The sequence below is a fragment of the Bos mutus genome, chromosome 5 (assembly GCF_027580195.1).
Source record: "Bos mutus isolate GX-2022 chromosome 5, NWIPB_WYAK_1.1, whole genome shotgun sequence".
NCBI classification, from domain to species: domain Eukaryota; kingdom Metazoa; phylum Chordata; class Mammalia; order Artiodactyla; family Bovidae; genus Bos; species Bos mutus.
This window is the reverse complement of record NC_091621.1, coordinates 113,539,409-113,566,482: the sequence shown is the minus strand read 5'-3', so window position 1 is coordinate 113,566,482 and position 27,074 is coordinate 113,539,409. Positions and strand designations below refer to the sequence as shown.

At 58.3% G+C, this 27,074-nt stretch overlaps 1 protein-coding gene across 4 annotated transcripts in view; it reads right to left on the bottom strand.

Moving 5' to 3' along the window:
• TSPAN9 (tetraspanin 9) overlaps positions 1-27,074 on the bottom strand; it is a 191,759-nt gene that overhangs the window by 50,927 nt on the left and 113,758 nt on the right. For 3 of the 4 annotated variants that reach the window (XM_070371751.1, XM_070371750.1, XM_070371752.1), the window contains exon 3: positions 25,040-25,119. In XM_070371751.1, the coding sequence (XP_070227852.1) occupies positions 25,040-25,102 (63 nt within the window). In that variant the 5' untranslated portion in view covers positions 25,103-25,119. Of the gene's footprint in view, positions 1-25,039; positions 25,922-27,074 lie in introns of those variants that run through there. The other variant, XM_014481991.2, reaches the window with a different exon arrangement.

The window sequence follows — 27,074 nt, the reverse complement described above, 5'->3', positions numbered from 1 at the left end:
GGGGACACGTTCAGGCCCCAGAAAACCTGGCACAAGCATGGCAGACAGTGCCTACTGCCGCCCTGGGGCTCTCAGTCTCCCTGTGTTGCTTGAAATGACTGCTGGCTTCGGCTCTTGCATTTAATTCTTCACCAGTAAGCACTCACGGGGCTTCCCAAGTGACGCTAGTGGTAAAGAACCTGCCTGCCAGTACAGGAGACACAAGAGACGAGGGTTCGATCCCTGGTTCAGGCAGATCCCCCAGAGGAAGGCATGGCAACCCACTCCAGTATTCTTAACTGGAGAATCCCATGGACAGAGGAGCCCGGCTGGCTATAGTCCATGGGGTCGCAGAGTCGGACACGACTGAAGTGACTTAGCACGCACACACTGATTCAGATTTGCCAACCGGGGTGCTTGTCGCTGATGCACAGACAAGATGCTACAGGGCTCGGCTCGTCCACAGACAGAGGCCTGGGAATGAGGGCTCCATCCCAGCCTCCACACCCTACCCAGACACGCCAGGTAAGTGCTAGGGTCTCCCGCCTGAACCTAAGTGTCTCAGTAAGCAGTGGGCTTGGGCCCTCTCTGCTGTTAGGTCAGATGTAAGGAGACAGCGCTAAAATCTGAACCCTAGGGGAAGCCTGGACCCTCCATCCCCAGGGAGAGTCAGTGCTTCCCATGGAGGGAGGGGAAGAGGCCAGGCGGCCCCCAAGGACATCCCAGCCAGAGGACTCGGGTTGGGCCCTCCCAAGGCTGCCGGATGTGATCCAATCTTTCTGGAACTGAGCATCCCCCAGAAACATCCCAGCCAGTCTCCTTGAACTTGTGAGTAGAGTGGGAAAATGAGTCGCCTTACCAAAGCTCCAAAACTAAGAAGGGATGGTTCTCATCTCTGGTCTTGAAAGAAGCACCTGCTGTTATGTGCAGTTCTGAAAATAAAAAACCACCTTCCTTTTTGGCTCTTCCTTTCTCCTCCCCCGAGGCAGATCCAGGGCAACCTCCAGGATCTCTGTCCTCCCCAGGCTCTCCTCTGAAACCCCCAAAACTGACCAGCAGGAGAGATGGCAGAACAGCAGCCCTGACCCCTCTCTTCTGCCTCACATCAGGCCTGGGATGATGGTTTTTTGGTTTTGTTTCTTGGGTTGTTTTGTTTTTTTGTTGCCTGTGCTGGGGTTTCAGTGCATCATGCCAGCTCTCTAGTGTGGCACCTGGGTTTGGTTGCCCCATAGCAGGTGGGATCTTAGTTCCCTGACCAGGGATTGAACCCACATCCCCTGCATTAGGAGGTGGTTTCTTAACCACTGGAACACCAGGGCAGTCCCAGGCCTGGGATGTCGATGGGCCCTGGGACCTTGACTGTGGTCAGAAGGAAGGAAGTGGCTCCAGCCTGGCCCAGCAGGTAGACTGAGCACAAAAGCATGGTCCCTCTGGGTCCTCCTGGCACAAGCCCCCTCTTCCAGCTGAGAAAGATCCCGCCCATCTTTCCTGGGGACCAGCCTGGAGGCTCTGGAGCTCCCGGGCGGCTGTGGTCACGCCCCTCTGATGAGCATGACCTATTTGGACAATAATCCCTTCTGTTCCCCCAGACAAGCCAATTCCTCTGCCCCCTCTTCCTGTTATTGCGGAGGGGAGGGGGCTGTTTCCCCGCTTCCAGGCTCCGGAACTGAGCTGAGTCAGGCAGCTTGCTAAGATGCATTGCTCATCTCCCCATGAGGACGCAGCAACCGGCCAGCAGCCCACAAAGAACTGCCCGCTTGCAGCTGCCTGCAGACTGCCCCCGAGCAGTGTGGGCACGCACGAGACTCCTACACTCAGACCTCCAGACCGCGGGCGTGACGGCCTCCCTACTACCCTGCCCTCTCCTGCAGAAGGTGCAGAAACCGAGCTGGTCCCGCTGCCGGTCTCCTGGCAGGGTCGGGGCAAGGGCGGGGGCGGGGAGTGGCCTGCCGGGTGGGGCGCAGGGAGAGACACCAGGAGGCAAAGCCCGGTCTGGCCTGAAGTGGTTCGCCTCCGCTCACCCCCAATGCAGATGAGAGCACGCCCCAGGCCCTGACTTCTGGCCAGGTGCCCGTCCCGGCATCCACACAGCTTTCTGTGTTTACCCACTCACAGCTCCTAGCACTCCAGGCTGACATGGAACCTGTCTCTACGCTGGAATGGAGCTCTCCAGGCTGGGGCTGAGCCCACTGAGAGCACCTCTGTACACCGCATGGAGCCAGGTCACAGGGGATGCTCACCCTGCAGTGACGAGTGACAGCCTGACCACCACATGGGGCCGCTTGTCCGGGACACCCTTGCTCTGCTCCCCCTCCTCGGGGCACTGGCCCATCCAGGGCAAACCTGCATCCCCCCTACCACTGCCACAGGAAGCACGTGGCCGCAGCAGTCGATCTGGCAGAACTCGGGGATGTGTCAGGGGCCTGCACTGGCATCAAACCAGACCCGACAGCTGTCATTCCCCCAGCCCGTCACGCGGTGCTCCTGGCACAGCACGTGTGTCTGGGAGCCGGCAGGCGCTCAGCCTCACTTGAGATGCGGGATCCTACCCCCCGGCTCAGTCTCCCCAGAGACAGGGTCCAGGCCCACTTCTTCCCAGCAGGGTCTGCATGGGTGGGAAGTGGCTCTGATGGGAGTCAGGCCTGGGGCTTCCAGGCCAGCCTGAACTGGAGGCTCACTGCGACCTGCTGGCCAAGTCCTCTCCCTCTCCGGGTCCCGTGTGAATAAGGGGTCGTTGGACTGCTCGCACCCCTCCCTCTGACACTGCAGGTCCCCGAGGGCTCCCAGCTCCACTACAGCCGCCTGGAGCACACAGCACGGTCCTCAGGGAAGCCGCGCTGTCGTTGTTCAGTCGCTCAGTCGTGTCTGACTCTGCGACCCTGTGGACTTCAGCAAGCCACGCTTCCCTGTCCTTCACCATCTCCCTGAGTTTGCTCAAACTCATGTCCATCGAATCGGCAATGTTATCTAACCATCTCATTCTCTGTCATCCCCTTCTCCCACCCTCAATCTTTCCCAGCATCAGGGTCTTTTCCAATGAGTCAGCTCTTCGCATCAGGTGGCCAAAGTATTGAAGCTTCAGCTTCAGCATCAGTCCTTCTAATGAATATTCAGGACTGATTTCCTTTAGGAGTCACTGGTTTGATCTCCTTGCAGTCCAAGGGACTCTCAAGAGTCTTCTCCAGCACCACAGTTCGAAAGCATCAATTCTTCGGCGCTCAGCCCTTTTATGGTCCAACTCTCACATCCATACATGACTACAGGAAAAACCGTAGCTTTGACTATTCAAAGCTCTGTCAGCAAAGAAACGTCTCTGCTTTTATTATACCATCTAGGTTTGTCACAGCTTCCCCAACAAAAGCCTCAGCGTCCAGTTTATGGGACAGCAGGGCCCCCATGCTCCCAGGGATGACCTGCCGCCTGACACCATCCATGCAGAGAGATGGAGCCAGGCACTCACATCCAGCGATGGGAGGATCCGAAGCAGCAGGAATTCTGGTTAGATGGAAGGAGGAACTTCCCACCTATCAGTTCCCCATTTTCGTTGTTTTTTTTTTTTTTTCCCGGAGAGCTTTGACATTAGTTAGGTTGGCTCCCTAACTGGTAGAGACCCATACTCTCCATAGGCGCCATATAGGTAGCTCAGATGGTGAAGAATCTGCCTGCAGTGCAGGAGACCTATATCCGATCCCTGGGTTGGGAAGATCCCCTGGAGGAGGGCATGGCAACCCACTCCAGTATCCTTGCCTGGAGAATCCCCATGGACAGAGGAGCCTGGCGGGCTACAGTTATGGGATCACAAAGAGTCAGACACAAGAAACAAGTGACCAACTAAGCACAGCTCAGCAGCACAGTATGGCTCCCATCTAGAGGAGCACAGACCCATCTGAAGTCAGGGAAACAGACTAGATGGCAGTTCTCAGCCTTGGTAACAGGTGTATGTGAATCCCCAGGGTGGGGGTCCCCAGGAGACACCCCAAACCAACCAGAGCAGGATTTCTGAGGATGGAGCCCAGCATCAGGATTTTGTCTTAAATCTACTTGAGACTCCACTGGGTAGGGAAGGGTGACAACCGTCCTGCCGTCTGGCCGCCCGTCGGCCCCCAGGCTGATGGCTCTGCTGACAAGCCCCTGCTGCCACTGCTGCCGCCAGTTCAACGCTCCCCGTCCAGACACCTGGCCTCCCCTGCTCTCCCCCAGAGCCCAGCCCAGAGGGTGGGCAGTGAGGACACGGAGGAGCTGATGATGGGAAGTGCTGGGGAAGCAGGATACTCGATGACGGCCTGGCCTCAGGGGTACTGTTTTTCACTCCAAGGCAAGACTGACACACACGCGTGCATGTGCACACAGACCGGCACACGCAGGCACTCACACAGAGCGTCACAGCAAAGCACACTTCGGAAGCTGGGGGTGTGGAGCAGGCAGGGAAACAAACTCGGCCTGGCCAGACGCCTCCACGGGACTTCAACACGGTGGTTAACCAGCCCGACTCCAGACAAATCCGTTTCGAGACACCGCTCCGTCAGGAGCTGGCCGTGCCAGGGGAGCCCTTGGGGTTGACCTGTGTTCAAATTAGGCGGGGAAAGGGCTCAGAATCTCCCTGTAATGGGTCGTGGTTGGTCCAGGGATGACGACCACGGTGCACTTCTCATGTTAATATCGTCCGGCTACCGTGTACTGCATTTATTCTGCATCGATTTTAAAGCCGACTTAGCACAATAGCAGCTTCTAATTTGTAAGCAAAACCGCGGCGGCATAAATCAAACTGTTAGAGGGAACGCCACAGAGCATGCTAATGGAGACTTAATAGACAGCAGCGGGCAGCCTGGGCAGTGGGCCCCGCAGGTCCACCCTGCCCGCGGCCCGGCTTCCCTGCCCACGCTCCACCCATCTGTCCACCCCGACCTCCTCGTGCGTTTCTGGCAGTGCTTCCCCAAATCTGGATGGATGAGCTGGGACTAAACCCAATGTGGGACAAAACCCACAGCGAGGAGAGGAGGAGAGGTCCCAGCACGTGGCCTGGGGAGTGATTTAAGGAGAGAGCTATAAACCGTGGGAGAACAGGGGCCCGGAGGCCAGCAGTGGGGAGCCTGAGTCTCTGGTTCTCGCTAACAATTAGTATTTCCTGGGGACCCACCAGAGAAAGGCCCTGGACTTGGCACGCTCTCGACAGGAATGCAGGTGACAGAGCCAGAGCACAAAATGAGCCACCATCTCACGGGCCCCACACACGAGCATGGGGAGCATCTCTGGGTGGCACTGGGCTGGGGAGTGGCTGTCAGGAGCCAAGACCCCTGTGGCTCACCCAGACATGCCCTCACGGGTGCTGGGAGGCCTGCCAGCCTGGCAAGGGGAGGTCCAGCCGGGCAGTGCGTGCTGGACCTGCCTCCCTTCCCCCTCCCCCACTTCCTTCGGCCACCATCACCGCAGGCCACGCCGGCAGGGCCTCCGCACCACCAGCTGCGGCTGCCCCCAACTCTAGAAGTCTCCCGGTTCAGCCCAAGGCCAAACAGGCCTCGCCGGGGCCTCAGCCACTACCCCGTGTACAGGAAATGGGGATCCCGTTCACACCGCCTCTTCCTTGGGGCTGTGGTCTGCCCCCTGCAGCCCAGCAAGGCCAAGCCCAGCATTGTGTCGGGAGTAGCCGAGAAGTTCAATATGGTTCATCAGAAGAACTGCCAGGAGCAGACGGCAGAAGCCTGGGCAGATCTAAGGAAACAGAGCACCAAGCCGCTGCCTACTTCCTCTCCAACACACCCTCATTGGGGTCCCTTAAATAACGCATTTTATGTCCACGTCCGACGGTAAGTTCGAATGCAGAGGGAGAACACAGAGGGTTTCTTGGGCAGTGAAGCGAGTCTGTATCATACTTCCATGGCGGATACCTTTCATGATACACCTGCCGAACCCACAGAAGGTACAAGAAGGGTGAGCTCCAATGATGAGGGTGCACTTGGGTGATAAAGGTGTGTCAAACCTGTTCACTGGTTATAACAAATGCATGCTCTGCGGAGGGGAGCTGACTCCCAGGGGGAGACTGCCTGGGGTTGGGGGCAGAAGGTAGCTGAGAACTCTAACATTCTGCTCAGTTTTGCCATGAACCTGAAACTGCTCTGAACAAGGCATTGAATGGCCTGGTGATAGTGTTATGAAATGAAATTTTATTAAAACTAAAAAAAAAAAAAAAAAAGCTTCGATCAGGTGCTCAGCCTGCTTCAATATTTCCCGTGGTTTTTATTTATTCTATTTTACGTGTATTTATTTATTATTTGGCAGAACCACGTCTCAGCTGCGGCAAGCAGGATTTTCAACCTTTGTTTAGGCGTGTGGGATCTTACAAGGGCGGCATGTGGGATCTAGTTCCCTGACCAGGGATGGAACCCAGAAACCCTGCATAAGCAGCACGTAATCTTAGCCACTCGGAGAAGGCAATGGCATCCCACTCCAGTACTCTTGCCTGGAAAATCCCGTGGATGGAAGAGCCTGGTAGGCTGTAGTCCATGGGGTCACTAAGAGTCGGACACGACTGAGCGACTTCACTTTCACTTTTCACTTTCCTGCATTGGAGAAGGAAATGGAAACCCACTCCAGTGTTCTTGCCTGGAGAATCCCAGGGACGGGGGAGGCTGGTGGGCTGCCGTCTCTGGGGTCGCACAGAGTCAGACACGACTGAAGTGACTTAGCACAATCTTAGCCACTGGACCACCAAGAAGTCCCTACTATTTCCTTTTAATACAAAATAATGTCTCCGTGTGTCAAAGTAGTCCAGTTGTGACAAGGCAAAGTCTGTGTCCCACCCCTGCAGAAGCAAGTGCCTCAATGAATGAACAAATGAACGAACCAGGGGAGGAGCGAGTAATGGATGGGGTAAGAGACCCTCGAGTGGTCCTGATGAGAGGCTGCCCCCTCCCCCTCAGCCTGCAGCCAGAGAGCCCAGGGAAGCCCGGCCTGTGCTTGGGGTGACGTAGCCCCATGACCCTGGCTGCTCTCCCCTCCCTCCTCCCACCAAGAGCCAGCAAACCTGCAAAAGGTCAGCCCGATGCCCAGTCCAGGGCTCTCCTGTCCCAGAGCCATAGAAGGTGACTTGAACTATCTCTCTTCATTTTTGGAAGAGAGCAATGGGTGAAGGGTGGCTGCAGAGTTGGGAGCTACGGGCCAAGGCTGGCGTGCTGCTTATCCAGGATCTACGGTGAGCAGGGCCTGCCCTCTGAAGGACAGAAGCTGTCCCACCTGGGCCCCTCCGCTGGCAGCCTGGCGTGCTGGTCCCCAGGGGATGGGACATGGGTCTCCCATCACAGGGAGGCAGCCACCAGGGCCAGGATGGCAGGGCTATGTCAGTCCCAGTGAAAACCTGTATCAGACTCCTCCACAGATCCCCCCATGCTCCCCACTCTCAGCAAACAGCCAGCTTCAGCCTCATCACCCTGCCCGCTCTACCCACCCGTGCCAAGCCGCTCTGTGCTGGGCATGGGCCACCAGGCCTGGCCCCTGAGTTCCCTCCACGAGGGTAACTGGCCATGGGGCTTAAGACCTGCCAGCCAGGTGCTGCCAGCCCTCCCAGATCCCCCCAGAGGGCATCCGAGATGAGGCCCAGGGCCTGGCCAGCTCTGAGAGCTTCACACCAGGTCACGTTCCCCGGTCCGTCACCGGCCTGCAGGAGCAAAGGGAACATAGCAGTCAGGAGCAGGGACAGCTCCAGAATCAGCCAGAGGAGATTAACACAGGTGGGTGCTCAGACCAGGGTCCTGGGTGGTGTGAGCTCCCAGAACGGGCAGCTGTTGTGGGTACCTTGAACTCATCCTCGACTTCTCCCTTCTCCCCTCTAATCCTGGATCTCAGAGTAAGGAGTACAAACCAGCCTCGATCCCAGAGTGAGGAGTACAAACCAGCCTCTAGAGGCTTAAAAGGAGGCTTGGTTTAAGAGGACTGCCAACCTGGCCGCTCCTTCACTCCTGGCTAGGGAGGTCAGGATGTCTCCCCTCCAGAAGCTAAGTCCTACTCAGGGCCTGACACTGACCCCAGGACTGAGTAAACGGGCTGCCTCCTTTCCCAGGCGGCACTAGTGGTAAAGAACCCACCTACCAGTGCAGGAGACTTAAGAGACGCTGGTTCGATCCCTGGGTTGGAAAGATCCCCTGGAGGAGGGCATGGCAACCCACTCCAGTGTTCTTGCCTGGAGAATCCCATGGACAGAGGAGCCTGGCGGGCTACAGTCCATGGGGTCGCAAAGAGTCAGACAGGACTGAGCGACTTAATACAACCAAGCAGCAGGTCCCTTCCTCCTGCGAGCGGGACACGCCCTGCAGACGCCCACAACAACACCCAGGTCAGCTGTGCTCACTGTCATCGTCCACAAAGGAAGACATCAGCCTGGAGAGGCCGGGCCACCTCGCTGGACCATGAAGTCTGACTCTGAGCCCACGCTCACAGCCGCCAATGGGAGAGAAAGCCCTCGTTTCTAGCATATCCCTCTTGGTTTGAGGCCTTCACTTCACAGCCACACAATGCAAAGAGTCACCACGGCGACTGCCTGGCTGGCTGAGTGGCCCTGACAGCTGGCAAGTCCACCCTGGCACCCGGTGCCTCCGGCCCTTCCTAGGGTCCCAGCTGTAGTCCAGGGCACTGCCGCCCGAGGTAAAGGAAGACGAGAAACACCAGGTTGATTTTTCTGATGACCCAGATCCAGCTAGATGCATTTATTACTGGCCGGGCAGCTGGTGTTGCAGACGTGTGTTCATCACCGCGGAGAGGAAGAGGCAGCAGGTATCCCTGCGATGCTACCTCGGCGCCCCTCTGCCCCACCCCTCCCCACCCCACTCCTTCCTGCCCTTCTTCCCTCTCCTCCTCCTCTTCCCTTCTCAGGCCCTGCTCTCCTCTTTCACTCGGTCTCTGCCGAGACCCTCGGTGGGGCGCACAGTCTCCGCCACAGACAGGCCTCAGCCCCGCCAGCAAGGCCAGGTGAGCATGTCACAAGCCCATGCCAGCCCCTCCACTTGCCTACCCACGTCCCGCTGGCCTGGCTGATGCAGGCCCCGGGGCCAACTCCAGGCCCTCCTCTCAAGAGCTCAGAGAAGGTTTCACTCCGGTTTAAGCACTGAGTCCCTGGAGAGCATCTTAAAAGCACAGAACCCCACCTTCCATTTCCTCAGCCTCTTAAAGCCCTGGGTGGCGGGACTCACTCCACTTCTGGCCGCCTCCTCCTCCTCCTCCCGCCCTGAAGGAGCTAGGGGAGGGGCGGGAGGAGGAGAATGACTCGCCTGCCCGCCTCCTTCAGCTGGAGAAAAAGCCAACACACAACCTAGAGGGCCGGCTGGGCGGGGCGGCCGAGAATGCAGACCAGGCCCTCCAGACTAGTTCTGAACACAGGCTCCCTACGGCTCCTGGGTGGGGAGCACGGTTACACCACTCCAGCCAGCATCACATACACACCTCACCTGGCCCCACACGCCCGTCGTGCGCTGGACGATGGGCTAAACCCTCATCAGTGTTTCAGTTACTCCCTGAGCCAGAAATTGTCCCATTCTACAGAGGAGGAGGTCAGGTTTGTACAAACAGGAAGCAGTGATGCGAGGAATCAGACCCGCCTGTGTGTCTCCAAAGCCAGTGCCCTTCCTACCTTATTACCTTCACCTCCTACCAGGGCTGGGGAAGCCTGGAAGGAGGGAAGGAGGATGAGCGAATGTTGCGGAGGGGGAGAGGGAAAGGGGGAGGGGGAGGAGGAAGGGAGGGGGGAGGGCCACAGGGATGTGGGCAGGACACAGTGAGGCCAGAGCATCCCTGTCTCCGTGTGCTTTCTTCTCCCCATCCCCAGTTTCCTGGGGGAGAAACGTGTCTGCACCACCACAGGAGGTCTGGAGCAGCGTTCACCTCAACCCCCTCCCCGCGCCCCGAAAGGCCGGCCACCCCTCTGCCTGCTGCCTCCGTGATGCGGGAGACGCCAGAGCAGTGGGCGCTGGCCGGGGTGGGGCTGCTTCCTGCATCACCGAGAACGCAAGACCTAGGTCAGCCTCTAGCTCGACGGGGCTATCGCCATCAAGGGACCCGAGATGCCTTCCACAAGGGCCCCCAAATTCCAGGTCAGGGGGCAGCACAGGGGAGCATCAAGGGTCACCTCCCAATACCTCCTAAAATCTCCTAACAGCCAGGTGGCGGGAGCCCAGAGGGAGAGAGGCATGAATAGAAGTTTGGAAACATCAAACAGGAAAAAAACAAACAAAAAACAAAACAGAAAAATAACTCTAGTAAATTAAGCAGCAGGGGGTCACTCTGCCCACCCCCTCCTCCCCAGCCCCTCCTCCAACCCTGGTTCACAGGTCCATTCTGGCAGCCTAGTCTCCCCCAGGACAGTGGGCCCTTGGGGTAGTGGCCTGGCCTGGAATTCCACGAGGGCCCTGTGAAGCAAGGGGCCAGCCCTGTCTTGTCTAAAGGCTGGAGGTCAGGGCCTTAGCAAAGGAGGGCCACGTTCCCACGTTTCCCCAGGACGCCCGCGGCTGCCTGGAGACACCGGCCAACAGTGGGGAGCAGGCAAGGGGCTGCAGCGGACCCCTGGGGGAGCCGCCCAGCCTGGAGGCCAGGCCACCTCCTGCCCCATCTAACACACTTGGGCACCTGTGGTTCCACTGAAGCCAGGTGGGCTTGATCTAGTCCCCAGGTGGCTGGACCCCCAACCACCCAGCCTCCATAAAAGCAAAATACGGTCTTGACGCTCTCCAGGGAAGATGTGCTTTGGGCTCCTCAGAGATGGTGCAGAATGGGGAGGACCGGGCTGGAGAAGCTGCCTGAAGGCTCTCGGAGGGCCCGGCCCCGCCCACAGATTCAGCTGCACTGTCTAAGCAAGAGTGTCTGCACGTGTCTGGGGAAGGAAGGAGCCTCCTGGTCTCCTCGAGAGGAGAGAGGAGTGGCCCATGGTGATGCAGGTGAGCATCCTTCCCCAGAAACCTACCTCGACCTCCATGGTTGAAGCACCAGCAGAGGACGGGCGCCTGATCTGGGCAGCCCCATGGGGCAGTTACAGCCAAGAAGAACATGCTCCCCAAGCAGAGACCTAGGCAGGGAGCGAGGGCAGGGCGCCTCGTCAGCCCCAGGTCACAGGATCTGTGCTGCGTGATCCTGAGATACCCAGGGCATCCCATGGTCATCCCAGGACCCTGGAGCCCTGGAGCAGCCAGAAGCCCGAACCAGCCCTACAGAGCCTCTCTCTCCAGCCTGGGTAGATGCTCCCAGGCCAGCCCACTTCCCCCCAACCCAGCGCAGAGCCTCAGGTGGGCCCCTACTCAACACCCCACTTCCTGGCGGTCTTGAGCAGGCTCTGCCGAAGTGTCAGCCTCCATTGGCACCTGGGCAGGCAGCCTGCAAGAACCAGACCCACACACAAGGCTGCCCGGAAGGAGAAATGCCTCAGGGAACAACCACTGCCAGCTTTGGGGCCACCCAGAAACAGAAACAGGGACACAGAACCATAGGAAGTCACAGAAAGAACAAGACAGGCATCGTAATTTACACCAACCTCACCCTCTACAGGTTTCAAGGACTTCCCCAAACACCCCGATGTGTCCTCCAGACAATTCTCCCAGGCCGGCCAGCCGAGTGTTAAGGTTTATTCCCATTCTGCAGATGAAAAGCTCAAGTCCCCATAGGGAGGCCACGGCAGGGCGGCAAGGGGAACCCGCACACCTGTCGAGGCTCTTTCCACGTGTGCCCACGGCCCTCGAGACAAAGTTGGAAGGACAGAGGGCCGAGAGGAAGAGGAGATGCAGCCAGTGGTGGTGGAGAGCCAGGAAGTAAAAATTGTGTGTCCTTTCCAGTGGGGGCGGGACAGTCCTGCATTCACAGTGGGACAGCATTACAGCCTGCAGCCGTGAGTTTGTGGTGGTGGGTGTAGGTGGGGGGGTGTTCGTTTGTTTTCTCCAAGGGCAGGGGCTGCCAGTACAGCAGGATGGGGAGGCGCCCGGATGCAAGTGGGTGCTGGGAGAGACAGAGGTGGGAGGCGGAGGGAGGCAAGAGCAGGGGCTGGGGAAGCAGGAAGAGAAAGCTCTTCCTGGTGCTGCAGGGTGGAATTGGAACAATCGTAATTAAGGCTTCTTTCTAACAATAGGAAGGGAGCCGGGAGGCGCTGGGTGTCAAACACAGCACCGTGCTCCTCTCCTCTCCTCCTCTCTGTAGCTGGGGTGCCTAATGAAGCAGCCCGCCCCTCATTACCGCTTGGCTCGGTGGTGACAGCCCTCCCAGGAAGGGAAGGCGGTGGGTGGCGGGGGGGGGGGTTGCTGCTGCGGCTGGATCCCCGGCCAGATTCCCCTGTCCTCCTGGCCTCAGTTGGGCCATGGGGCCCAGAGACCATGCACCTGGGCCCAGCCCCACAGCACAGCAGCTGCAGGTTCCCAGCCGGGAGCCCCGAGATGAAGCAGAATGCAGGGCAGTTTGGTGAGGCCTGGAGAGTGAGTTTCAGCACATGCAGGACACACCAGGTCCTGGCCAGTGGCTCCACCCTCGCTCTGGCCTCAGTTCCCCCACTTGCCAGACGTAAATAACTCCATCCATAGTCCCCAGCTCCCTCTCTGGTCCCCAGCACTACCTCCTGTCCCCAGCTCCCTCTCTGGTCCCCAGCACTACCTCCCGTCCCCAGCTCCCTCTCTGGTCCCTCTCTCCACCCAGGCTACTAAGAGGAAGAGAAAGATAAAGCCTCTTGAGAAAACACAAAGGGGAGCATAAGAAATGCATAAGATCACAGGATGTCAGACCCCGGAGGGATCTTAGAGACAAGCTGATCCAAGTCCACCCCTGAGCAGAGGTGGTAACTTCTGCCCAGAGAGGGGAAGTAACTTGCTCAGGGTCACACAGTCAGCCAGCAACGGCCGGGCTGGAACCCGGGGCTGCGTGCCCCTCTGCCACTCTTTCCCACCCTCCCACCTGGATCCCAGGAGCGACTGAAGAGTTAACTGGTGCACATCTCCTGTGAAAAGCGGGACTCCTGCACTTCTAGAAGCCGGGAGGGAGGCAGTCTACATAGCTGGGCTCCCTGGGGGGTGGGGGGCTGCCCAGCCCACCCCGCCCACCCCACCCTGATGAGACGAGAGGCACCTCCATCCACGCCTCCATCCAGGAGGGAGGAGAGGAAACAAAACAGCGATGCTGAGAATCCTGTCACTCCTCCCCCCCACCGCTCCTGACTCACACCCACACAGGCGCCCCATCCCCGGCAGGCGGTGGAGCTCAGGGCAGGCGGAGGGGGCTCCAGGCAGAGGGGAGACGGGAGGGGATCACTCGCTTTGGCTGCCATAAATGGTAAGGAATCAAGCACCTTCTGCCTGCATACATGTTTCTTTCCCCCACCTCCACCAGGGTGCCCATCCCCTCCCCAGCGCACCCTCCCCGCAGGCCTCAGGGCCCAGTCAGGACCGTGTCCTAAATGGCTCAGACATCCCAGGGCTCGTGCCCAGGGCCCAGGCTCATCGGCCTGACAGGCTGTCACTCTGATTTGGGTCCAGCGACTTCTCGCCTGCAGGTGGGAGGCCTCCCTTCAGCAGGTGGGGGGCACAGTGACTTGGAACACACCTGACCACCCCCCGCCCCCGCCTTGCCACAGAGAACCCTAGGGCTGCTGCTGCTCACCACAGGAGCATGGAAGGCTCAGGAAGGTCCTGCCAGCAGCCGCACCTTCCCTAGTTGTTCAGTCTCAGTCGTGTCCCACTCTTTGCGACCCCATGGACTGCAGCACGCCAGGCTTCCCTGTCCTTCACTATCTCCCGGAGTTTGCTCAGACTCGTGTCCGTTGAATCAGTGATGCCATCCAACCACCTAATCCTCTATCTTTCCTTAGAGCCCATGGCAAAGGGCCGTGGGGGTTTGCGGGCCAGGCCACCTTCACCTGCTCTCCAAACCCACCACCTGCAGGCTCCACCGACCGTGAGGGAGAAAGTCCCTGCCCACCACACTGGACACATCAGACCTTTTCCAGGCTTCCAGTATCATCTTATTTTTCCTGCCCCCATGTCCTCCACGCTGCCCTGCCCCCTCTCACGCAGAACCTTCCATGACTATCCCACTGCCCTGCCTTCTCCCCAGCTGTCCATGTCCCACCCTCCGGGCCCTGGAGCCCCATTCTCCAGGTCCTGGAGCCCCATCCTTGCTGGCCATCAGATACTCCCTGAGACCTGCCTCCTCCATCAAGACGGCTCTGCTCAGAAGTCAGATGGCAGGCACTGGACACAGAGATGCAGACATCGCCTGCCAGGGTCAGGAGAGCCCCCAGCACCACCTCCGGACACGGCAGCCACTCCACGCGCGGCGTTCCCTCCACTCCCGAGGGGCAGCCACAGGCCCCCCACCCCCTCTCTTCTTCTCCAAGCTCACCTCCTTCCCGGGGTCCATCCCCAGGTTCACACCCTGCTGGGCTCAGATTCCCCTTCTCACGTGCCTGCCTCTTGTCCAGGCCAGTCTGGGGATTAGTGAACCAGGGCTTATCACTGAGGACACATTTGGGGAATCAAGGGACTCAGCACTGAGGAAGGTCAGGACACCCCAAGGCAGGGCTGAAAAGAGCAACATGCCCACACCCACACCCCAGGGCATTGGCTGGCCTGGGCTCTGGCCCAGCGTGGTCACAGGGGAGGCATGTGGAAAGAGGCTGACAGGCTAGGATCCACGGGGGACACCCCAAAGGGTGTCCTGCCCCTGGGGAAGCCAGAATACCTACCCCCGAGAGACTCAGACACACCCGGATGGCACAGCCAGACGCTGGGCACACAGAGGAGCACCCAGGCTGCCCTCCTCACCTGCGGGAGTCAGGGCAGCCATGCAAACAGAAGCAAAGCCGCTGGCCGGGGCCCTGGGTCTCACGTCCCCACCTGCTCCTGCCCTCTCTCTCCAGGAGGTGTGGAAGGTACATCTCAGTGGACGAGCAGACCCCAGGAGCGGCATCCGGCCCTGGGGGGCTGGCAGGGGGGCAAGCACTTCATCTACATTCTACCCTCCCCTTCTTTTGGCGTCAGCACCCGTTTTTTCTCCAGGGAATTCTCCTCCTCCCCAGTGCAGATGGCCTTGTCCTGTCAATCAGGGACAGGACACCTCTGCCCACCCCTGCCCAAGGTGGCTGGTGACCAGCCAGCCTCTCTCTCCCAGGGACACCAACTCCTGAGCAGTGAGTTCCAAGGGTCACAAACAGCAGGAGCTGTGGCATCCTGGAGAACCAACAGGACCAGGCTTGCTGTCATCTGTCACCCTCTGCTTCTACTCTATGTGTGGTGACACGACTGAAGCAACTTAGCACACACGCACATATAAATGCACACACACACACTTACACCATGAAAGTGTTAGTCACTCAGTCGTCTACAACTCTTTGCAACCCCATGGACTGTAGCCCGCCAGGCTCCTCTGTCCATAGGATTCTCCAGGCAAGAATACTGGAGTAGGTTGCCATTCCCTTCTCCAAGGGATCTTCCTGACCCAGGGGTTGAACCCAGGTCTCCTGCATCGCAACCAGATTTTTTACCTCTGAGCCACCAGGGAAGCTATTCACACATGCATACATATTTGTGTACATACATACAACATTAGTCGTATACATGTGTGCACACGCATACACATACACATCTGTGTGTGCAGCGGGGAGGAAGCTCTGAGAATGTACAATTTGTGTACCTCAGGGAAGATGCAAGTGCAGAACCAGACCGGTGGAAGCTGAGGATATTTTAAAAACCCTCAGCCAGGGGGGCTTCCCTGGAGGTCCAGTGGTTAAGACTCCATGCTTCCACCGCAGGGGGCATGAGTTCGATCCCTGGTCGGAGAACCACATGTGGCCAAAAATAATTGTAAAGACCCTCAGGAATTTGTCCTTCCCTCTGTGGTATCACAGCAACTCCACACACAGACAGACTCACGCTGGCTGTCCCTCACCCCGCCTTCTGCTTGTACTCTCTGTACTGTCACTGAGACATACCAAGAAAGGTTAAAAGAAAAAAACTCATCACTGAGGACTTCCCAGGTGGTCCAGAGCTAAGACTCTGTACTCTCAACACAGGGGGCCCAGGTTTGATCCCTGGCCAGGGAATTAGATCCCACATGCCGTATTTAAAGATCCCACATGCCTCAAAGTAGATCTAAGATCTTGTGTGCTGCAACTAAGACCCAGCACAGCCAAAGAAGTAAATAAAAATAAATATTAAATAAAAAGAGCAGCAGAAACATTCTTGAAAAGCAGAAGATGAGCAGACTTGCCCTACCACTTATGGAGACTTGTCATAAAGTGTTGGGAATTGAGACGGTGTAACACAGGGAAAGCTGTACGGTACCCATCGGTGGGGAAGGGAGGCCTGGCGTGTGGGCAGGGGGGCGCTCAGACAGCTGATGTTACAAGAGGAGAGGAATAGGAGCCCTGCTCACATCACACACAAATACATTCCAGATCTACAAAGCATTCAAGTATGAAAACTAAAGCTTTCAGAAATAAACACAGGGACTCGCCTTGGATCATTCATTCAAAAATTTATGAGTGCCTATTATCTTGTGACAAGCACTGTCCTATTACCAGGGACATAAAGATGTCCCCGAGATGTTATATATTTCCTAAATAATACATAAAACGTACAATCTCACAAAGAAAAGAGACTGAAAAGTTTGACTGCATTAATGTAAAAAATTTGTTTATCAAAAGACCTGTGAAGAAAGTGAAAAGATAAGCTGTAAATTGTGTTTGTTCTACACTTAGAAGGCAACAGATGATTACCCAGAACATAAATAAAAATACCTGAATATTAGTAGGAAGTAGCAAACAATTCAGTAGGAAAATGAACAAAAACATCAGCAGGCATTCGCAGCGAAGAGTGACTGATAAACCTAGGAAGAGAGATTCACTAGTAATCAGAGAAATGCAAATTTAAAACACAACACAGCATTTTACACCCACTGTATGGGAGAATGCCCCAAATTTTCCATTTACAATTGCCACTCCACTGGGGGAAATGTCAACCGATGCTTCCACTTTGGAAAACAATCTGGCATTCTCTGATACAGTGGAGATGCAAGTATCCTAAATTTGAGCAATGCCAATCCTTGCTGTGTTCCCTGAAGCAGTTCTCCAAGTGGGGTCCTTGGACCTGCTCGACACTGAGGAACTTTACAGCCATTTGACAAAGCCGGAACATTCCTGCACACAATCAATGAGCTCAGGAATGCAGGGGGTCACCTGTGACTGCAGCTGGCTACCAGTCACACAGGACACGGCCATCCGAGCACTGGAAGGAAAAGAGCTGCTCCTTCAGGGGTATTTTTGGAAGCGCTGCCCTAGAGACACTCCTGCACATGTGCACCACGAGGCTTGTTTAAGAATGCTCCCAGAAGCGTGTTTGCAAAGAAGGAAATAACCCAATGTCACCACCAGAAGAACACACCGCCGCACACTCACACAACAGAACCCTCCGGAGCAGCGAAAACACAGACGCTCTTATGACACACATCAACATGGATGGATCGATAAGTGTAACGCTGACCTTCTTCAAAGTTCAGAAGGCTTCCATCTCTGACAAGTTTAAAAACAAGCCAGCCAAACGACGCGGCGGTGTTTAAGGATGCCTATACATGCAGACAAACTATAAAGAGATACACTTAACGCAAACTGTCAGGAGAATGGTTCTCTCCAGGGAGGGTGCTGGGTCTAGGGCCCAGGGAGGACCACAGAGACTTCACGGGTCCACAGGACCACAGAGACTTCACAGATGATGATCCCTGAACTACACGGTGGGCACATGTTCGTCATATACATTTTCAAACTATATGAATTTAGATATGCTATATTACACATTTTCAAAGTTTTAAGTGACGGTTTTTTTTGATTAGTAAAGTGACCTGGGGGAAGCCCAAACGCCTGGCGTCTCTTGTCAGCTCAGGTTCCGGCCAAGCTGCCCAGCACAGCCCAACCCTGAGTGCACCAGCGGCCATGACCTGCCCTTGGAGCACCCAGGGCAGAGGGCCATGAGACCCCGCTATGTGACTGCTGGCCCAGTCGGCCCGATTTACAGCACCAGGGACAAAGGGAGGCAGGGGAAGGTATGGTCCGACCGGAGTCAGAGGGAAGGGTGCAGTGAGGCAGGGCAGCCGCAGGCCTGAGCTCTGACACCCCTGCCCTCTACCGCTGCCTTCCACCCTATCCTCCATTCCCATTTCTACCCCATATGCCTGAGAGCAGAGGATATCCAGAACTCTGCCCAGCCTAACGAGACATCTGGGGCTCTGTCCAGGCCCCAAAGCCCTGCCCAGCACTGTCACACCAGCCCTGCACACCTGACTCACTGTGGGGAGGCTCCCTGGGGGGCCGTGCTCTCACTGCAGGAGGATGGTGACACCACCAGCACCCACCGGTCACCGAGTCCAGCATTCCCGCATCTCTCTACGAAGCGGACCTGGACAAGGCACACACTGCCGCACCTGGGCCCCGGGACAGCCCCACAGGACAGGTGATGCTGTCACATGTGGGGAAACCCAGGCAGCAGGAGGGGCAGGAGACCCCAGCCACACAGGCCTCGTTCCTGGGGACTCTGAGTCAGTAGGTCACAGGTCGAAGGGCAGGGTATCTGTACAAAGCTGCCTGGGTGACTTGAACCCATAACCCTAGGGAAGAGCCCTGGAGTGGACAGGAAGCCCCTGAAGGCAATCACCCTAGCACGCCTCCTACATGGTACTGAGCTGCCTGAGGATTTGAACCCCACAGCCTGCCTTTCCAGGGGCTTCCCTGATGGCTCAGACGGTAAAGAATCTGCTGACAGTGCAGAAGACCCAGGGTTGATCCTTGGGTCAGGTTTGATCCCTCAGTCAGGAAGATTCCCTGGAGAAGGGAATAGCTACCCACTCCAGTATCCTTGCCTAGAGAATCCCATGGGCAGAGGAGCCTGGTGGGCTACAGTCCATTTCCAAGGGCTCCTCCAGGCTCTCAGGAGGCCTGCCAGGACCCAAAGGAGAAGACGGCAGAGCCCACCCAAATGGAAGCATGGACTGACGCTGTTACAGGAGATTTCAGGTCCCCTGAGGTCCCAGGGCTGGAGGAGGACAAGCTGGGGGTGACAGCCCTCACCCTCCCCACCACGTGCCATTTTTAACGTCCCAGTCCCAACCCCCCGCCGCTCCTGCCGGCAGATTAGCTTTCAAATGTGAACAGGGACAATGGCTCAGAAGACTTAACTCTGCCTGACGGGTTTACCTCCGCCTCAAAGCTTCCTAACTGGGACCAAGTGAGCAGGCACATCGCAGCCGGAGGGGAGCGGCAGGCGGCTCCTAAGCTGGATTACCCACGGCAACAGCTTGCAGCCTGAGTGGCACAGCAAGACCTGTCACGGTGGCCGCTGCCCAGAAAGCAAAACACCACTCTCCACAGAGCCCTGGCGCCAAACCAAAGAACCCCAGCCACTCACAAGCCCAGGAAGCTACGCTCTCCTGGCCCCGTCCAGGCTGTTATTACCCATTGTCTCCTGTGTTAAGCCCATTTCACATGTGCTGGAGACTCTGTCTGGATCACCCTTCTCCCTGGCCTCATCCTCATCTATCCAGCAAACTCCTATTCATCCTTCAAAACCCAGCTGTCCCTGTCCTCTCTGTATCTTGTTGCTATTAAGCAGTATTAATTCCTGGGTCATTGTAGCTCAGATGGTAAAGAATCTGCCTACAGTGCAGGAGACCCCAGTTCAATCCATGGGTCAGGAAGATCCCCTGGAGAAGGAAATGGCAACCCACTCCAGTATTCTTGCCTGGAGAATTCCATGGACAGAGGGAGTGTGGCAGGCTACAGTCCATGGGGTCACAAAGAGTCAGACACAACTGAACGACTTTCACTTTTTTCTTTTTTAAGAAGCGCTATGGAGACTTACTGCCCAGAACTGCAATTGCCTGACTCTTCTGTCAGGCTTACAGCAGGTGCTCAATAAACGCACACAGGGCACACTAGCCACAGAACACCCGATCAGCCCTTTCCACAGAAGAAACAGAAAAGACATAATTCACTAATGCTTTTTTTCTAAACTTGGGCACTCTTTAAAAGAAACAGGAGGTTTTTCTCTCGCCTTTGTCTCTGATGGACACAGACATTTTGGGGAGGGGGTCAGACAGCCACCACCCCACATGGGAGAAGGGAGACACAGGTTAAGTCAGGCTCCCAGGATGGATGCAGGGTCAGGGCCACCGCTGCCCCAGCCCAGAATGCCAGGGAGGGTGAGGGGCGCTCAGTGTCCAAGTGCCCCGGGGAGAGGATAGGCCAGGTGACCTCTCCAGCCGCGACTTCCTGGCCGGGAAAGCTGATCTGCCCTGTATGAGCCCAGTCAGCCGGTCCCCAGCGCTGGAGGCCCCTGCGCACGCAGCGGGCATTCAGGAAATAGTTGTGGCATGAGTGCATGGGCTCGATTGAGACCCCACAGCCCAGTGAGCCCGCCGTCAAGTTCAGCCAAGGGCAGCCGGGCGCACGGAGGCAGGGCAGGGCGAGGCCCCGTCCCCCGGGGAGGGCTATGGAGGCGCCTTTTCTGTGCTCCTTCGGGGCAGCGAAGGACAGTGGGGGACAGGCCTGGGGCCGTTCCCCACCACGGCGACAGCATTTTCCCCGTTTCAGCGGGACTCTCTCTTTCTCCACCCTCCTCCTCCCCGCCCCCTCTTGACTGACACCAATGCTGGCTCTGACATGATTTAAAAATAGATATCAAGACAAGGAAGTTTAATTTTTAATGCTTTGGAAAGGAAGCGAACACAGCCGGCATCCCCTCGCGGCCACGTGCCCGGGGCTCCGGGCGTCTGCCCCCCTCCCCCACCCAACCCACCCCGAGGATCCACGTGGAGCTGCCCTGCGGGGAGCAGGCCGGGAGCCCCAGGGTACGGGGCGGGGAGCCTCTCTATGCCTGTTGCTGCCCAGCTTGGCCTGTATGTCCTGCTTGGATTCTGTGCTGACCCCTCAGAGCCCACCCCCGCCTTCCCCGAGAGAAGGCAGCCCACAAACTCAGGACACCCAGGCCACCCCACGCGCACTGTGCACAGACCTTGTCCCGGGCGTCATGGACCACGGGGCAGCCACGGCATCCACTGGCAACCAAGCCAGTACCGAATACGTGCCCCCGAGGTGACTGGAGAGCTGAGATCAAGCTGCCCGCACCCAGAGGGCAAGTGGACAGCCTGAGGGGAGGCCAAGCTAGAGCCCTGCCCCCACATAGGAGAGGTTAATCAGGGCACCACCCCCACCCGACCCAGCCCTGCACCAGCCTTCCTCCTGCTCCGGCAGGCACCCTTGGGTAATTGGCCTTTATTAAGGAAGCAATCCACAAGGGACAGACTTGCCAAAGGGGCCAGAATGTCACCACTCTGCCAGGCATGATTTAAAGCTATGGGACAGCTCTTCCAGCCACGTGAAAAGTGACCATGATCCCGAGAAGCAATTATGATAGCACCCCCCAGCTCTACCACCAGCACCCCCTCTTCCATACAAGATAGGAACTCAGTACAGGTTGGGGGGAACTGGGCTGGGGTCACAACGTGCCACCCCAAGAAGGGGACAGAGGCCCCCAGCACTCGGAGCTCCCCCTGTACTCAGAGTTAAAAACCCTGAGCCTTTTGTGCCCTCCTGGAGGGGCTTAAATACACCTGATCTCTGCCTGGAGAACTCCACCAGATGGTCCAGGAGGCCGGTGAGATGGGGCTGACTGCTGTGGCCGGAGGACTGGTGGAAGGGCCCCTCAGGTCGGGGAAACGTCTGCCCAGCTCACTTCCTGTCCACCTTGAAGCCAGCCTTCTCTTTGGCCCCGAGGATCTGGGCAGGGTGTATGCAGGCCCAGAGGAGATGAGCTTCATTCAGGCAGGCTGACCTCTACCCCAACATCTATATCAGGACCTCAGAAATGCAGCCCCGGGCGCCAACCTGGCTAGCACCAGCTGGCTCTAGTCCGTGGTGCCAGGGGCAGACCTGAACACCACCCCCTCCTCCGCCCAGGCAGGCGCCCAGCAGCCCGCAAGGCACCTGCCCTTTCCTGGGGAAGAGAAGGAGGCGGTGCCAGCCCCAGGGCTCCGCCTCCATCCTGCCCCCGGTGATGTCACCCCGGCCCTCACCAATACCAGCACCCCAGAAGCTCCACCCAGTGGCCAGGAACTGAGCCCACTCAGGCCTGCCAGAGGGGCTGCAGTGCAAGAAGGCTGCACCCCTCCCGGCAGTGGGACTCTTCCCCGGGGGGCTCCCCTGAGGCAGGGGGTGTAGAGACAAGAGGCAGGTCTGGAGAAGGACCAGGTAAGCTTCAGGATCTGTGGGAAGATCTCTATATATGGACTGCAGGCCTCAGGTTCAACTCTAACGCCTCCTTAGAAAGAAAAGCCTCCTTTGGGGATGTGAGCCGGGAGACTAGAGAGCGGATGCTACACAATTCCTGACAATCTCTCTGGGTCCCCGAGGGCTCGGCTCTGACCGCTGGCCTCCTGGCCCCCACCCTCTCACTCCCGGCTGTGCTTTCCAGGAGGGCTCTCCAGGGGTCCTGCCTCGTCAACAACCCCACCCGCCTCGGATCCTTCTCTCCGGATTTGGCTCTTCCCTCCATGGCTCCCCCCATCTCGGACCCCCAAGCACCTCCCGCAGGAAGCCCCTGCCGCACTGGAGCACAGGGACCACCAGCCCAAATCCTGGCCGCACCTGCTCTTCCCCCTCCCAAGAAACGCAGTGCCCACAACGGTCACACACACACAAGCCTCTTGTCTCTTGTGCTGATTTTCCATCTCTCCTAAGGTCCGGGCCTTATGTCATCGTCTCATACGCTACTAGCATGAAAGAACTGGGTCTCTAAGACTTCAAATTTTTCCCAGCCCATAGCATGTCTTGAGAAATCTGAAAATACTAAGTAGCCAGAAAAGACTAGGAGAGAGTGACTTCTTGCCTGGTAAAAGACAGGTGGGAGGTGCTTTCTTAACAGGAGAAGTTTTCTCACTATAGCCAAAAGGGAAGGCCATTCCGCCGACCGGCTCGTTCTTGGGATTGAAAGTCTGTTGTCACCCTACAGCTAAGCAACTAGGAGAGCCTGCACCACTGACAAGTTTGAGAACTGACTTCTCCTCCCCCTCAAGTGGGACGTGGGAACCCCTACCCCACGTTTGAATTTTGTGCGCTGATCCTTCGTCCATTCACCCACAAACACCTAACTATTAATAGTGCCTTCTACGTGCAGGGCCAAGGTCCCTAAATTCTTGGAGAAATGAAGAAACAGTCATACCTACTCTGGCCAGAAGGTGGCGGGGTGGGGGTGGGGAGGAGCACAGCTGAGTGGGAGGTACTGGCCAGGGCAGGGAGCATCCCATGAGGGTCTTTCTAGCAAGAGAGGGGCATAGGCAGAAAGGCAGAAAGGGAGGTTGAGACCATGAACAAGGGCAGAGAGGGAAGCCATGCACAGTGAATGGGCCGCATTCGTGCAAATCCGCAGGCACCAGAGAAATACACATGGGTGCCTGACTGACACTGATGCTGGCAGATGAGCCAGAGGACCAGCAGCAGCTGCCCAAAGGCAGCCCCAGAATCATTCCTGACATTCCCATGGATCTGCCCCAGTCTCCCCTCACCACGGGGCAGGTAACATCTTACAGCCGTGGCCAGAGGACCCCAGGCCATGGAGGTGTCTGGGGAAATCCTACTCAGATCGTCTCAGAGCAGGTTCCTGAGAAGAGACGGGGGCTCCCTCCCCAGAGTGAAGGCAAGCAGGCGGGACATCCCGTAACTAAGGAGGTGAGGCTGTGAGGGAAACTATCATGACTGCCCACCCCCACTGGACTGCAAAGGAAACCAGTCCTTGGGGATGAAATGACTTGCCCAAGGTCACACGAAGAGCTAATGCAGAACCAAGCCCGGAGGCCAGGCTTCTTCCTGCCCTAGCCTGAGTGCGCCCTGTCTGAGAAAACTCACCCTGCCCAATCCTACACACCCACAAAAGTTTTTCAGTTCAAGTGGGTCAGTTCACACAAACTCTTGAACACCAAAGCACACTGCGCCCAGCCCACTGCACTGAATGACTCCCCTTCCCTCCACCCCCCCCCCCCGCCCCAGGGACTTCTCCTGGACCCTGGGCCGCTGACAGCCTCCAGGAGGCAGAAGGACAGCCCTGGGGCAGAGCCAAACATCTGTGCTGACTACATACATCTGGGCTCTGGAGGAAAAAGGCGAAGGCAGAAGTTGGGCTGAAGGAAGAACCAGATATGAATGTAAGAAGTTTTCAGATTCGCCAAACTAGTACAGATATTTCTCATGCACACAGGGAAGGAAGGAGAACAGCAGATGGAGAACAATTCCGAGCCGCCCCACCCACTGACACCTCCCCTGGAACATCATCTCTCACCAAGGATGGGGCACGCCCTTTGTCCCTTCCAGTCTCCGGGTTGCATGGTCAGAGCACATGTTTGGCCCGCTCGCTGCCCAGTCCACTGCAATCCCTCAAAAGCAGCTGCCGCCACCCGATGGCAGCACCCCTCCCACATCCTCCTTCTCCCCGCAAGCCCCAACTCCCTGGGGGGTGGGGCATGTTGGGCAGAGCTGCAGGCCACTCAGAGGCCCCCTTGACCTGGGACAGGGGCCCCACAGCTTTTCCTGGGATTCACTGGAAGGAGGGGGGAGGGGCATGACCTCCTCCACTAGCGGACCTCATGCCCATAAAATGCTGCAGACTGTGTTCTACGACATGCAGGAGGAATATAAGAAGAAACTCGGAAAACCATCTGCACTTCTGCCTGAATTCAACTCAAGGTCACAGCTGTTAAAAATTCCGACCCCCACACCTATTTCTGCACAGGACCCAGTTGGAGGCAGGGGTTTCTTGGGGACGGGGGTGGGGTGCAGGAGGTGGCGGCAAACTTCAGCAGCCTCCTAGGAGTAGAACAAGTCTCTCCTGGAAGAGTTGCAGTGTCCATTCAGCCACCAAGGAGAGAGAAAGATGTATGAGAGAGGGAGGGGAACTGTGTTTTAAGACCCACTTACCACTGTGCAGAGAGCAGGGCCATGCTGCTCGGAGTGGGTAGAGGGTATGTGCTTAAGCAAAGAGGAGAGGCCAAGGCAGGCGAGACACTCGGAAGGACTTACCCAGAATATCAAATTGAAGAGGAACATCATGTACTTGAGGCAGCACAGGCAGCCCCTGGCCATGTTGCACTTCTTAAATTCTAGGAGGAAAACAAAGGACAGGTCCAGGTAAAACACCACGTACTTGCTGCCTTTGGGCGCATTGTACTTGTCGGTCTTCACGCCGGCCTCGGCGTGGCTCTGGCCGCGGGAGCCCGCGGTGCCGTAGAAGGCGCCGGCCGTGAAGCCGCGGCCGAACGGGCGGCCCGAGGTGGACGGCTTGGCAAAGTCCGAGTCTTTGCTGTCCAAAGATGGACTCCGGTGGATCGAAGAATCCTCGCTACTCGACTTCTCCATGCTCGCGTCGCTCCCGGCGGGCGCGGGGGGCGGGGGGCATCGCTCCCGGAGTGGCACGGGAGGGGCGCCCGAGAAGGGCGCGGGGCTGCGAGCTGGTCGGAGGAGCCTCGCACGCCCCGGCTCAGTCCCCGGGAGCGCCGCCGGCCGGACTCCGCGCTGGGGCCGGGGTGGGGGTTGTTGGGGGTGAGGTGGGGGGGGTCGGGGCCCCGCTCCCCACCGGCCGGCCCGGGAGGGCTCTGCGGCGCGGCTTGGCTGCACGCGCGCTCCCTGGGCGCCGGCTGGCCGGCGTAACTTAGCGCCTCTGAAGAGGCTGCGATTGTATTTCTCGATCCCAAACGTCAGCTCGCCTCCCAGGCGCTGCACCGCCGCTCCGCGCGAGGCACCGGGGCGCCGGGCTCGGGCTCCGGGGCACACCTCTCTCAGTCTCAGCCCGGCCCGGCCACTTTGCGAGAGCCCGCCTCCTCTCGCCCAGCGACTTTGCGGAGCTACCCCGGGGCCCTGGGCTGCCGGGAGCGCGCGCGGCGGCTAGTGACGAGGGATCCGCCGCAGCTGCAACCACCGCTGGGCTCCCCCTGTGAAATCCCTGCCCGACTCCCGACTCCCGACTCTGAAATCGCCGGAGCCCCCTCCCCGGCCCTCGGCCCCGCCCCCTGGTTTGCATTCGGCCAATGAGCGCCAGGCCTGCAGGGGGGCAGCCCCCCTCCCCGATGACACCACGGCTTTAATGGGATTAGCGTTCTGCCGGGTGCCTACACCAGTGCGCCGCGAGCCCAGCTAAATGTCAAGGGCTCCGGAGCCGGGGTGAACCAGAACCTTCATTGCAAGGCGCTGGCCTCTTCCAGGGGAGAAAAGGGAGCGGGAGGGGAGGGCAACGGCTGGAGGAACCACGATCCAAGGGAACCAGAGGAAAGTGCTGGGGAGGACTGGAGGGGACAGAAGCGCGGCCACAGTCGAGCTGTCCGCCGCCCCCTGTGTCCACGGGGCCTTTCCGAGCTGGGCACACGGTCTGCGGGCTGCACACACACACAGAGGCTGGCGCGTCTGCACACGTGGGTCTGGCTGGGGCGCGCGGGGAGAGGGGGACCGCAGGGGAGGCGCGAGGTGTGGGAAAGGCGCCGGCGACCCGCGCCGCCCGCCCCGCCCCCCTCCGCGCACGCGCGCGCGCACCCGCGGCTCCGGAGGCTCCTGCAGCTGCGCAAGCTCCTCGCACCCACCCACCCTCCCTCCCCTGCCCCGCGCTCCGGGCAAGACCCCCATCCGGCTGAGAAGAGTAGACGGCCCAGGTAGGGTCCTGCCTTGCCCCTCCGAATCCTTCCTCGCCCAGGGTGACACCGGGGTGCGCGGGGGCTACCGGATGCCCAAGGCGCAGCACCAAGAATGCTCTGGCCGAGGACTTGGGAGCATCCAGGAGCCCTGCATCCTACCGCGAAACACCAGCTGCACCCCGGGCTCGCGCGGAGGTCTGCACTGCCCAGTTGGCAAATAGAACCAGAAGACGGGGTGGGGGGGGGAAGGGCATCTCTCTTTTCGCCACCAGCCAGAGGGTGAGAGAGCCCCAGAGCACCCCAGCCCTGTATCCCACGCCCAACACCGCGCCTGGTCGCCGGGAGGCGCTGCGTAGGGTAGCTGGCTGCGGTGTGAGTGTGCCATGTCCTCCCCGGATCGCATCAGACATTTACTCCACACCTGCTCTGTGCTG